General features: G+C 33.7%; 2 protein-coding genes across 2 annotated transcripts in view; one reads left to right on the top strand and one right to left on the bottom strand.

Moving 5' to 3' along the window:
- The window catches only part of LOC111372027, a 16,386-nt gene extending 11,184 nt beyond the window's left edge, over positions 1-5,202 (bottom strand). Inside the window, exon 1 of the mRNA XM_022994164.1 lies at positions 4,810-5,202. Within this exon, the coding sequence (XP_022849932.1) occupies positions 4,810-5,202 (393 nt within the window). The remainder of the gene's footprint in view (positions 1-4,809) is intronic.
- Positions 5,203-10,830: 5,628 nt separating this feature from the next.
- Positions 10,831-12,147, top strand: LOC111372026. The gene has a single exon (XM_022994163.1). It carries the CDS (start codon positions 10,831-10,833, stop codon positions 12,145-12,147), a length of 1,317 nt encoding a protein of 438 aa, XP_022849931.1.
- The last annotated feature ends 1,812 nt before the right edge of the window (positions 12,148-13,959 follow it).

The raw sequence follows: 13,959 nt of genomic DNA, 5'->3' as shown, positions 1-13,959 counted from the left end.
ATAATTTTTAAAAACATGTATGGTGGCTGAACTTGGGTTGCGCGTTGAACCACCATAAGATTGTAAATAAATTCATTTTAAAATATATTGGACTAATATTGAGCTTTCATTTCTAATGTGGGTCGAGCATGAGGTTCATCTATAGGCTAGGTTCCTGATGCTAAATCGTCACATTAAAATATGAGCCTAATTTAATTTTATTTTTCGGGCTTCTACATGAACTCTATCTTTTGTCTTTCTTCAATTATCATGAATAGCTAAATTTATTATTAGGGCGAACAATGTAACCTTTTGAGATATTTTATTTCTTTTATTCAAGATTCAAGTTCCTTTATACATATGTGTTGATTTTAATTATGTTCTTAATGCTTTAAATTCTCTGATCAATTATTCAATGATTTCATGAACAATAATTACGTAGATATGCAGATTCTTTGTTTAGACCACATATTAAAATTCAGTAAATTAATATAACGTGTAGAGATACCTATATTAGTTACTGTGGTCATAAATGAATTCTTAGAACTATTATTTCGTTTAACTAAGTTTGATTCGCATAGAGATATATGAAATTGAAGTGGTTAAATAGGCTCAATAAGAACTCGAAAGGGATAAATTGAATACAATAGAGAATTCGACTAAACAATACCTTAGATTTCATGAATCTTGATTTAAGACTTAATATTCATTTGTTATTTGAATTTTCAATTATTCTTTATGTGCACCCACATATTGTTAGGTAGTTATATTCAAAATCATAACCAATCATTATTCTTTTCTTTTCTTTTCTTTTTTATCAAATATACGCTAGAAATAATAAATTATGTATTAAAGTACAGTCTTCGCAGGCAATTTGGACTCAAAAGATCCACTTTACTACTTGTTACAATCCTTACACTTGCGGGATATAAAAACGATAATAACTTTTTAGCGCCGTTGTTGGGGACTACTTTTATTTAGAGCCTGTTTGAGCCACATTATTCCAAAAAAATACATTTTTAAATAGTGATTTGACATCATTTCAACCACACATTTTTCAATAAAATAATATTACACGCTGATAAAAAACTTTTCCTTATCTTTTAACCACACATTTTCCATCAATATACTATTCAAGAATGCATTATTACCAAAATAATATGGCTCAAACACTCCCTTAATATTGGATTTAATTATTTCTTGCTTTTGTTTGATTTTTTTTCAATGGATCTATTTGTTTTTCTTTGTTTCATCGACAGGGAATAAAAAGAAGCAAGAGGCCAAAAAAAAATATTCACAATGATTGAGTCCAACTTAAATGAAGGTGACATACTCTTTGGAGAATTCCTAATTAGACAAGAACTTAAAAGATGGGGATATGATCAGCGTATCGAATTTGATAAGGATGGTTGGCCGAAGGGATTAAACATCAAATCAATTGTTTATCAAGAGATCTGACCGACATGTAAATACTGTGGTTCATTTCATTATACTAAAAATTTCTCGTGTTTGGCAACTCCAGTGGAAGTAAGAGAACATATCTTCGATTATCCATATGAAGAATATTTTGATTACAATGAATAATTACGGGAGACATCATCATGCAAAAATGTAAAAAGATTGGAGATAAAATAATTCGAGAAGAGCCAAATAACATGCCGACGAAGGATTCCATTCAACCCGAGGAACTAACGACTAAAGATGCAGAACATGTAGAAATGGAGGAATTAATCGAGAAGGAGCTAGACAAATCAATTGCAATGAAGATGGGATTAGCGTGCAAACATCGAACTTCATTGAATTTGTGATTAAAGACGATGAGAAGATCGAAGTATGTTTGATTGAGTTCGAAGCGAGCAATTTAGGCAGGTCATACCATATTCAAAATGAAAATGTACGATTTTGGACGATGTTTGAGATATGGAACAAAGTCAAATTAAGCAAGCTAAACAGGAGCTCTAGAGCCATATTCAAAGTGCTATGAAGCACTTGTGCAAAAATCTAACTAAAGACTTTAAATTAAGCGCTTCTTAGGAGGCAACCCAACCCAACCTTTCCTTTATTTATTTATTTTATTTTCAAATTATAGAATAGTTTAGTTTATTTATTAGTCTATTTACGAGTCATCACCCATATCCCTTTTATCCTTAGGTCATTAAGTAACTAAGTTGATTATTAGATGTTTGAGCTAAATAAACATTATTCTATGTATCTAATATTTTAAATTTGACTTTTCAGGGACATAACGTCGTGGAACACTTGAACCAACATTGACAAGGAGAACACGGGATAAATCTCAAGTTTGGGGAGAACGTAGAAGAAGATTCGATCAAATTCAACACCAAGGCACCATAACATCATAGGCAATATTGACATTTCAGGGAAGTCTTCCGCCTTTTCCATTAAGTTTAATATTGAGGACAATGTTTAGTTTAAGTTTGGGGGAGTGTATTATTATTAATTGTGTAATTGCCTGCCTAAAATTTTTGTGTGAGTTGAAAAGTTTGGCTTACAATTATGTTTTACTTTGATATTTGGTGGTGATTTATGGACTGTGGATAAGATGCATGTTAGATTGATTGAAACTTAACTTTACAAAACTTGATATTATACGTGCACTAAACTTAAGTTTGACACTGTGATGAAACGAGTTGATTCATTTGTTAGATAAGTTGATTTAATTGGACATAGTCACATAGATGCTTTACCTAAACCATAATAAATTATTTATCCTTAGACCAAATTTAGCACAATTTGGAGACGACTTTACAGTTTTAGGAAGATGCGGATGTGAATTTGGATTCCATGTGTGAAAACTTGTTGACAATGTCAATTTTGTCATAGACAAACATGATAAAACTAGGCGAAAGTCTTAAGTTGGGGATCAATTTGTTTGAATAAGTATGTGATAAGGGACATTGCACTAATCAAGGCATATACATTTGAAATTTAAAAGCTTCTCTTTGAAGTCTTCATGAATAAAGTAATTAAGCCTGAAAGGGTATCTTAAAACCTAGTGCTCTAAAGCCATCTAACTTGGGAGTCATTAGCTTAAAACTCGCTACAGGGGTCATTTAGAACGCAATCAAAGATGAAACTGCATTCGAAGCAAAAACTGTTCTTTTCGAAGCTCTTTTAACTTGGGTCAGTAAACCTGTAAGGGTGTTTAAAACTTAGTGCCCTAAAGTCGTCTGACTCATGAGTCATTGGCCTAAAGCCTACTACAGGGGTCATAAAAAAAGCTTAATGTAGAGAATGCAAAAAAATAAATAAATAAATAAATAAAAATGAGTGACCTTGTAAAAAAGCAGGTACATGAAAAGAGCAAAACCACAAAATACTTTGGTTAAGCCCCAACGCTTATTTGAGGGAATTTGACTTTCCATGAAGGATAATTAGCTAGTTGAATTGTGACGGTCAAAGCAATCAAATAATAAGAGAATCCTTATTCATTGAAGTGTTGACTTGCAACTACTAACGTCCAACTGAACTCGAGAGGGTGAGAATAGTAATGAAGTATTCTAACCTTAGGTTACATACTGGGAGTGAATGAAAAAGAATAAAGTTGGGAGTGTGAGAATCACACAAGAAATGTAAGGGTATATTTGACCACAGAGGGTCGGGTGTTGAAATAACTTGTGCAGTCATGATGGATTACTTAATTCTTCACACACACATCGATTTTACACTGAAAGAGTAGATATTGGTTTGATAGTATGACTTGAAGCATGTTTGTGAAATAAACATCAAAATCTCGAATCCTGAGGTAAAAAGCTTGTCCAACCAATTATCTTTTGCATGCTTGTGTGTTCGTAGTTATTTAGCTGATAGTTTTGTTTGAGGACAAACAAGTGTTTAAGTTTGGGAGTATTACCTACATGCAAAATGTTCAAAATGAATTAAAAGACTCTCTAAGGGTTTCAAAAATCCAAATGTAATGGGGGTTTAAGAAGATCCACAAAAAAGAGAAGACCAACAATTAGCGATTATGTGTTATATCTCCAAGAGTGATCTTTACATTGGCTATAAAGATAATATATGTTCAATTTATGAAGTCATGGGAGGTGAAAATTCCACATTTTAATATGATGCCACGAAAGAAAAGATGTGGTTAATAATCAAGATAGGAATCATGTTACTTTACCAAAAGGGATTGCCAAATGGAAAAATCCAAGTGTACAGACAAACCATTGCCAGAGGCTTCACAGAAATCTATTTTATTCCAAAAAATAAACCACCCACCCCACCAATGTGTGTTATCTGTAGGAGGTCAGTAAAATTTTTTTTTGTACATCTAGACTGGTCCCATTGCAAATATAGGTTGCAAATGGGTCTAAAAAACCTAAAAAGAGATGCCTTTTGTGACTTAGAAGGATATAAGTGTCAGTACCGTAAGGTTACAAACAAAAGGAAATTATTGTTTGAGTGCCTCTAGTTTCGAGGAAGGTTCTTTTAGTATAATTGTAGCTCATGCCGATTAAAAGCATCATCAACGCACATCATAACAACGTTTGCCACTGGTGATTTGGAACATCTTCAAGGTTTCTTTATAGAAAAAGATGACCACTCATTTGCAAGTTTAGGAAATGTATATATGATCTAAAACAGGCCTCCCTCCCATCAATAATATATGAAATTTCACAACACTATTACCAAATTTTTGAGAACATTGTTGATGAATTCGTATACCTTCAGTTAATTAGTTATAAGGGAATGCCATTCTCAATTCATCAAGTGCTTCGCATATATATAAATGACAACATCCATTTAATTCTTCAAAGAGCAAATTACACTTCAAAAAACGAAATAACAAATCAAACAACAGCTAACCTGGTCACGAACAGGGACTTGAACAACACGTTCGGAGGGGAAGATGGGGGGCCTGGGAGGGCGTCGGATTGTGGAGAATCGGCGCTTGCAAAGAGGGCATTTGGACTCAACCTTGGCCCACTCAATGATGCAGACGAAGCAGAAGTAATGGGAGCAGCTATCAATGCATCCTCTGCTGACACTGGTATTGCAATCACCACCAGATTCCGATAAGCAAATCCCGCAGCAATCAGTGGATTCAATTTCATCTTCTTCAATTTTGGATTTTCCTTTGGAAGTCAAAGAGGGTGGGGATTGATGAGGTGCGCAATCATCTAGAGTTGGAGTTAGGGTTTTGAGACGTTTATTTGGGGAATTCTTGGGAGATTGTTCCGACTCCGGTTCCATCGCCATGGCAATAGAGAATTGAAACTGGTGTTACCTTATTAACTTTTTTGTTTGTTTGTCGAGTAATTAAATATACCTTTCATTTACGTCCTTAAACTTTAAAAATCGTTTCAATTATACCACGAAGTTACTCGATCATCCATTTCTTAATAGAAAATCATACTTCTCCTTAAAATTTAGTTAATTTAGTAATGTAACTCTTATCAACTTTTAAAATTCGTTTCAATTATATCACGAAGTTACTCGATCATCAATTTCCTAACGGAAAATCATATTTGACATTAAGTCCTTGTTTCAGCTTCATTAAAATCAAAATTAGGGAAAAATATATTTTGGAATAGTGATTTTTTTTTTTCAAAAAAATATGTAGTTAAAAAGAATGAGAAATTTTGGATTTATGTATACCGTTATTTTATTGGAGAATGTGAAATTAAAAAGAAAATAAAGAAAAATGTATTTTGAATAAAATGGAGCCTAAATAGGGGCTAACATTTAGCCCCTGTTTGACAACTATTATTTTCAAACTTTTTTTTCTTATATACTAATTTTTAATTACATATTCACAAAATAAAATATTCCGCATGTAAACCTAAATTTTTTTCATACTTTTTAACCATATATTTTCCTAAAAATTACTCTTCAAAACTCTATTTTCTCCAAACAATGAATGTCAAACATGGACTTACATTGTTTAGTGATGCAACTCTAATCAAGTTTTAAAATCCGTATCAATTATATTATCATATCATGAAGTTACCCGATCATCTATTTTATAACAAAGGTCATTCGTAACGTTTTTGCTGGGGAAGAATTAATAAATTAAAATGAGTGATGGATAATTGAATAATGTTTGTGAGTCCAATTGAAGTGTGTAGTTGAAAATAAAGTTTAATTAATTTATAAATGATTTACACATTTTCTAGTAGTAGTTTAGTGATGCAACTCGCACGTTGATACTTGCATTCATGTGGATTAATTGCTAAAATATGAAATAATAATAATAATAATAATAATAATAATAATAATAATAATAATAATAATAATAATAATAATAATAATTATCATTTCTAAAACTCACATCATCAATATGCGTTTATCATCATGAATTTGAACGCTTTGTTGACCACAATGGTCACAGTGCAATATCATTTTTTAAGTTGAATATGATTGATAACATTAATATTTTTTTTTTCTTTAGTTTGAGTGGTTTTATGAGAAGTATCATCTTCTGAAGAGGACTCGTGATCGGGAATGTATTCTTCCTCTATAGTTTAAGTTTTCAAGAAAACAACTTCCATTCGAACATCTTTTATTTGACGTTTCAAGGATAACAATTTGAGATTTCATATCTTAATTTGGAAATGGTGTTACCGATATTTTGGATGCAGAGGGTAGAAGATGATGGAACATTTTCTATAATTTACGATATTCGATTTCCTCAATTATTTCTTGAATAAATTCTTCTTCTCTAGTAAAAACAATTATGATTTTACAATCACAAACTTCTTTACTTTGGCCTGAAGTAGAAAAGGGGGAATTTGAACTTGTTTTGCCATTAGAATCTTCGGGATATTGATAAGCTTGTTCAAGTTCAAAGTCAATTCATTATCGAAGCTGGAATTAGGAAAATTAAGAAGTTCAAGTTTAATATATTCATCTATTTAAAGATTATTAATCTTTCCACTCATAGGATATTTAGTGGAATAATGACACACGCACACGCACACACAGAGAGTACTACTAACTAGAAAAGTTGAAGATTTCAATGCTAAAAACAAAGTTGAAAATCCTCGTGACAACTGCGAAATTACATGTAATAAGAACAATGAGTTAACTTCATTGCGGTCATTGAACTTAAATTTCAATTAGGTCACTTACTTTAATTTATTGAACTCACGATAATGCACTTCAATTTACTTTCAATGTTAGTCACTCAACTAATCCTTTTACTAGACGTAACTTCTCAATCCTCTCTTAACCTCTATTTCTAGGTAAATATGCCACATAATCACACTGTGGCTACAAAATCTTGAAACCACAGATCAATAGATATTTGAATGAATACGTTGGTTAAATTAATGTCGATTTTTAAACCTAATTTATTTAAATTTTGAAGCCATGAGGGGGTGTCACGATAAGTTTAGTAACATGCATCACTGAGTGAGTAACATTGAATTTCAGTGATATGATTGAAATAAAATAAAGTTAGGTTTATATAATTAAGATTTTATTAAAAGTTCAATGATCAAAATGAAATTAACCCCATGAGCACAAAATTTTATAGTTTTGACACATGAAATTTGTTTGACAAATTACTTACAAAATATTGCTACATCTCTGAAGGTTCATTCCTAACCTAACTAGTCAGTTAAAAACATCGAGCTACATACCGTAAAAATAAATATGAGGGAGATCCTACTGGAAAAATTGACTGTACTTCAAAATCGACAATGTGTACAGTATACCAAGATTCTTGAGACAACTATGTCAAATGTAGAAATTTCTTTCACTTTAAAAAAAATGAATATTCTCTCATAAATACAATTACAAATAAAACAATATCGATGTTATATCCAGTTGACGTGAATCTTCTAGTAGTTTTTGAGTTCTCGAGCAAGAGCAGGGCGAAATTGTTCCGTCTCTCTAAGGCAAATTCTTCATAAATTTCTCAATTGTTCTTGGGCGGATGAGGTTTTGGGGTACGATAAGCAGCACATAACACCATGAAATTATCCATTTTTACCTTCAAATCTTTCATATTCTTCAAAAATTTCACATATTTTCCCTCTATTCTCTTCAATTTTCCTTCCCATCTACCATTTTTCTTCCTCCAATTTTTGAATTACGGTTAAATAGACAAGTGACTGTGTGCAAGTCTTGTGACCATTATTGTTATCTCTCGAAACTATTTGAATCGACAATAGTACCCATCTAAAGTGATCATGTCAAGGTCGTGTGACTATTTAACATAATTTTAGTCTTTTTGAAAGAATTTAGTTGCACAAAAATTTTGGAGACCTGCATGCCAAAAAGAAAGTGGATTGAACCCACGTGCAACAAGTGGCATAGTTTGGAGACCATAATTGCAAATTTCCTTATTGTAAATGGTCAAGCACGAAAATGAGATACAAAAATTGTGTGTGTTGGACTTGGATACAGTATTAAATTTGGTACTTTTTGTTCTCTCTCAACAGCACAAATTGTAGATTGTTAGGTTTTTTGGAAGATGAGAGATGGAGTGTGAAAAATGTAATGGTTGGACTTCAACTTTATACCAAACTCAATTAAACATTAAGAATGGATTAGAGACTTGAAAGTAAATCAGTACCCAATATATTGACTGCAATAATGAAGATCAATTATAGCAAAACTAACAGTATAGAGGAAGAACAGAGAGAGAGTGAAGGACAGATTCAGAGAAGAAGTGAAGAATTCAGATTCAGATTTAGAGAGAGAGAGAAGAAGATAAAAGAGGGGGAATTCTGTTTTGCACCAAGGCTAACAATCTTCAACTCCCCTTTTCCTCCCTCTATGTGCTGAGTTTATGGAGAAGGCTACAAAAGATTCTAGAATGCATTGGTTTTGGGTGGGAGCCATGACATCCCTTCCCCTTGACCTTGTTCTTAAGGTTCAAAATTTTGGATATCTTCTTTGTATGAAATTAGCATCATCTCAAGCTACCACATTCTCTTCACTACCATTGGATTAAACAGGTAGTGCAAGGTGGCATATGCCTCATTCATCTCATCTTCTTATCTTCTTTTTGCCAATTTGTTCATAATGTTCCTGTCTCCTTTATGTCAATCCAAAACACCACAGAAAGCCTGTTTAGAATCCCATTGAAGATCCACAGCAGCAGAATAACAGTCTTCCGTAATTCCATTTTCTTTTCCTGAATATTTAGGGATTTACATGTCCTCTCTCTCTGCCTCCTCTTTATCCATTTCAGTTTCCTCCACACTTGTACTTAACTCCTCGCCTTCTACATCTACTGTTATGACTATAGATTTCTCAGTTGTATTCCCAGCAAACTTTTCGCATATTTCAGTACTATTCGAGCCATAAGAAAGGATTTCTCTTTGGAAACATTAGAAGAGTGAAAGGGATATAAGCCTTCTTCGTGGTTTTGTAGTCGATTTCGCTAGTATAACACTGGACCAAATGTGAGTTTTGGGTAGCGGCGGTGGTTTGAATTTGGTGGGCAACCCGGGAAGGTGAGGTCAGGGTATTGGTGGTGGCAGTGGCGCCAACTTTAAGATGGCAATTGTCCGATTTGGAGGGGACAAGGTAGGGGTGTTAAATGGGCAAGGTCGATTTGCGCCCGTATAGAGGATGAATCGAGCCAACTTACTTAATAGAAATGTGGTTCAACTCGTTTCACGAAATTCGTTCCTTTATAGGACAAATCGTTGGTTAATTATTGGGGGATTCATTTAAAAGGTTTGGTCAAACTAAACATTTGTTCAAAAAGACCAAGAACTAAGACTTTTAGTTGAAAGGCCTAAAGTTATTAAATATGGAAAATAGAATTTGTAAAAGACTAAAATATCCTTGTATGTGAAATGATGATATTGCCCTTATTTTCATTTCAATTTCCTTTCAACCCTAATCTCCTTCCCTCCCTCCTCTAAGAACGACTCAACCACCGTAGATGCCTCCATGCTGATTTTCTTATCATCATCTTCTTCTCTACTTAATGAAATCACAAAATCTACATTCTCATTCTCTTGAATATTCATTTGGTTGAAGTGAATAATAAAGTCTTGCTATATTTTTATTGGGCATTTGGAGAAGAAGAGAGGGTATGGTAAATTTTCGATATTTGAGCCACTTTCTTTCTCCATTGTTTTGAATCATCCGTTCATGTTGTTGTATAGGTGTTTGTGGTGTTCATTTTTCAATAATGATTTTGAATTTATTTTATGATTTGATTGGATCTTTAAATGGTTTACTTCCCAATCTTATTCTCATTACCCCTTATTTGTATTCCTTAGTATTAATTGAAGTGAAATTTAAAGTGGTGAAGGATGATTGGCTTTTTTCACATTGTTTTCACGTGAAACGTGTATTTGATTTTTTCAGTACAGAACGACATTCATATCGTTTTATGAAATTGTGAACGACATAGATATCGTTTTCTGAAATCCATGACAATGTACATATCATTATCAATACTGTATGATGTTTGAAATTTGATGAAATTTATATGTTGAGTTACAGGTTATGGACACCATGGACATGGTATGGATATCAGTTTGTTATCCAATTGAATATGAGCAGACAGTTGAAGGTGGATGGAAATGGAAGTATTCTGGAAATTGCAAAGGGAAAACAATATCTATTCTTGTTGCAAAAACAATTTCTTACATGGAACTATATGATAAAGTTAAGGAGGCATTGAATATCGATACGAGTCTATACAAAATGGAGATTTCAGCTCTTGTCCCGATAATGTCTAAAGCTCCAGTTGCACCAATTATAATTGATTGTAACAATAACGTAAAGTGGTTTATATCTGCCTGTACAGAAACTTTTCTTTGTGTAAGTATTTTAAATGAAGTTATTGAGAATCAGGAAGATTTTGGTGATGAAGGATGTTTATTAGTAATAGATGGTGGAGAATAAATTGAAAATATGAACAACGAGGAGGAACAAGATCGAGCAGATAACGATGGTAATGATGACAATGGTGATGGAATATTTGTAGATTGTAATGGTTTTGACGTAAGTGAAGATAGTCCCCGAAAGGTAGATGACGAAGTTAATTCTCCTGTGGCAGATGACAATAATTTTGAGTTACGCACGCATGAACCTTGCAGTAGGGATATAGTGAATGGTAATGATGTTGAATGTACTCAGATTGTATCTGAAAGTGTAAGTTTGCTCTGTTACGAGACATCAGTAAAAATTCCGGAACGATTAGATATGCGAGTCAACCAGTTGTTTCCATCGAAATATGACCTAATATCAAAATTACAGTTGCTAGTTGTGAAATGCCAGTTTGAGTACAAAGTTAAGAAGTCAAATAAGAGCACTTCTACAATTGTTTGTATTGATGAAAATTGCAAGTGGCGCTTACGGGCAACCAAGATAGTAGAAAGTCCCATTTTCGAAGTTCGAAAGTACAATGGTCATCATTCTTGCTCCATGAGTTTTCGTCGCAGAGATCATAGGCATGCTTCATATATGATTATTGGAAACCACATCGCTCCTAAGTATGAAGATGCCAACCGAGTTTACAGACCAAGGGACATTATTAATGACATTTGTCGAGAGTTCGGCATAACCGTAAGCTATACTAAAGCGTACATGGCTAAAAATTTTGCTTCTGGACTGATTCATGGGAAACCCCGTGAGAGTTATGCGAAATTGCCAGCGTATTGTCATGTTTTGGAGATGCAAAATCCTGGTACACTGACATTCATTCATACTAATGATGATCGGCACTTCAAGTACCTTTTTATGGCATTGGGACCAAGTATACATGGGTTCGTGAACTCAATGCGAAAGATAATTTCTGTAGACGGTGCATTCTTGACATCGAGAATGAAAGGTACTCTACTCATAGCAACTTCTCAGGATGCAAATTTTCAAATATTTCCACTCGCATGGGGAGTAGTTGATTCGGAAAATGATGAATCCTGGACTTGGTTCTTTCAGAAGTTGCGGTTAATAACAGGTGATACGGATAACCTTGTAATTATATCTGACCGTGCAAAGTGCATCAAAAATGGAGTTAGAAATGTGTTTCGATTTGCTCATCATGGTAATTGTACATATCACTTGCAAAAGAACTTGAAGACAAATTTTCCACGGTGTGATGTTGCAACTTTGTTTAGGGCAGCGTCAGAGGCTTATACTGTAACCGAATTTGAGTCCTACATGGCAGCTCTATGCAGTAAAAAGGAGGGCATCAAAGAGTACCTATTAGAAGAAGATTTTCAATGTTAGGCTAGAGCGCATTTTACCGGGATACATTACAATATCATGACTACAAATAATGCGGAATCTATAAATGGTTTGTTCAAGAGTGCAGTAGTTGATTCGGAAAATGATGAATCCTAGACTTGGTTCTTTCAGAAGTTGCGGTTAATAACAGGTGATACGGATAACCTTGTAATTATATCTGACCGTGCAAAGTGCATCAAAAATGGAGTTAGAAATGTGTTTCGATTTGCTCATTATGGTAATTGTACATATCACTTGCAAAAGAACTTGAAGACAAATTTTCCACGGTGTGATGTTGCAACTTTGTTTAGGGCAGCGTCAGAGGCTTATACTGTAACCGAATTTGAGTCCTAGATGGCAGCTCTATGCAGTAAAAATGAGGGCATCAAAGAGTACCTATTAGAAGAAGATTTTCAATGTTAGGCTAGAGCGCATTTTACCGGGATACATTACAATATCATGACTACAAATAATGCGGAATCTATAAATGGTTTGTTCAAGAGTGCTCGAGAACTTCCCATAGTTGGTTTACTAGAATATATTTGTGGGATACTACAAAGGTGGTTTTATGAAAGACATGTTGAAGCAGAAAAATGTGTGACCCAACTCACGCCAGCATTAGAGAAAAAGATGTGCATGACATATAATGAGTCAAATGGGTTGGAGGTAAATCAGGTTTCTCCGGACATTTATCAAGTTGGTGACAATTTAGAACACCACTTTGTGGATTTTTACAAAATGACATGTACGTGTAGAAGATTTGATTTGGACAAGTTTCCATGTGCGCATGTAATTGCTGCAACAAGGTTTAAAGGAGACGAGGGCTATAAATTATGTACCCCTTTTTACACTAGTATTTGTTGGAAACAAGCTTATTCTAAATTCATATATCCTTTGCCGAACGAGGTCGAATGGCAAATTCCTAAGAATGTGATAGCCAGAGAAGTATTTCCACCATTGGTATGAAGACAGGGCGGACGACCATCAAAAAAGAGGAAAAGGTCGGCCGGAGAGACGCGTGTGGCTCGTAAGTACAGCAGGTGCAAGAAAACTGGTCATGTTCGATCCACTTGCAGGGGCCAAGCAGCTAGTAGTGAACATTAATGTTGTAACACTATCCTATTTTGTAACTGTACGATTTCGTACTTATTATATCAACTGAATGGAATCACTTATTAGATTTTGTACTCATTGTGTTATTGAAATATTTTTGTACCGTTGGAATCAAATTTTAGTATTTTAGGTATTCATGTTCCTATCTTCTCACAGGGAATGCAAACCACGTTCTTGTCATTGCAGTAGACATGAATGTCGTTCCAGTTCAAAAATTGTACAGATTAACATAACGAGTTATAAATCGTTTCTAAGACACAAAACGACATTCATATCGTTTCAATGTTAAATACACACTACTTCTCTAATTTTTCTTAACGACTTAGAACTCGTTATGAATATAAATAACGACTTAAAAGCCGTTTCAATTAAAATTTATACTAAAACGATTTCTACCACGTTTTCGAGACACAAAACGACATTCATATCGTTTAAATGTTAAATACACATTGCTTCTCTAATTTTGCGTAGCGACTTAGAACTCGTTATGAGCATAAATAACGACTTAAAAGTCGTTTTCCTTAAAATTTATACTAAAACGATATCTATCTCGTTTCTGGGAAACAAAACAACATTTATATCATTTCAATGTTAAATACACTGCTTCTCTGATTTTGCGTAACGACTTAGAACTCGTTATGAACATAAATAACGACTTAAAAGTCGTTTCAGTAAAAATTGATACTAAAACGATTTCTACCT

The sequence above is a fragment of the Olea europaea genome, chromosome 23, assembly GCF_002742605.1.
Source record: "Olea europaea var. sylvestris chromosome 23, O_europaea_v1, whole genome shotgun sequence".
Taxonomy (NCBI): Eukaryota; Viridiplantae; Streptophyta; class Magnoliopsida; order Lamiales; family Oleaceae; genus Olea; species Olea europaea.
This window is presented reverse-complemented; position numbering and strand designations above follow the sequence as displayed.

Excerpts from the sequence above, each read along its gene's own strand:
- LOC111372026 (XM_022994163.1), top strand. The coding sequence starts at position 10,831 with ATGAACAACGAGGAGGAACAAGATCGAGCAGATAACGATGGTAATGAT.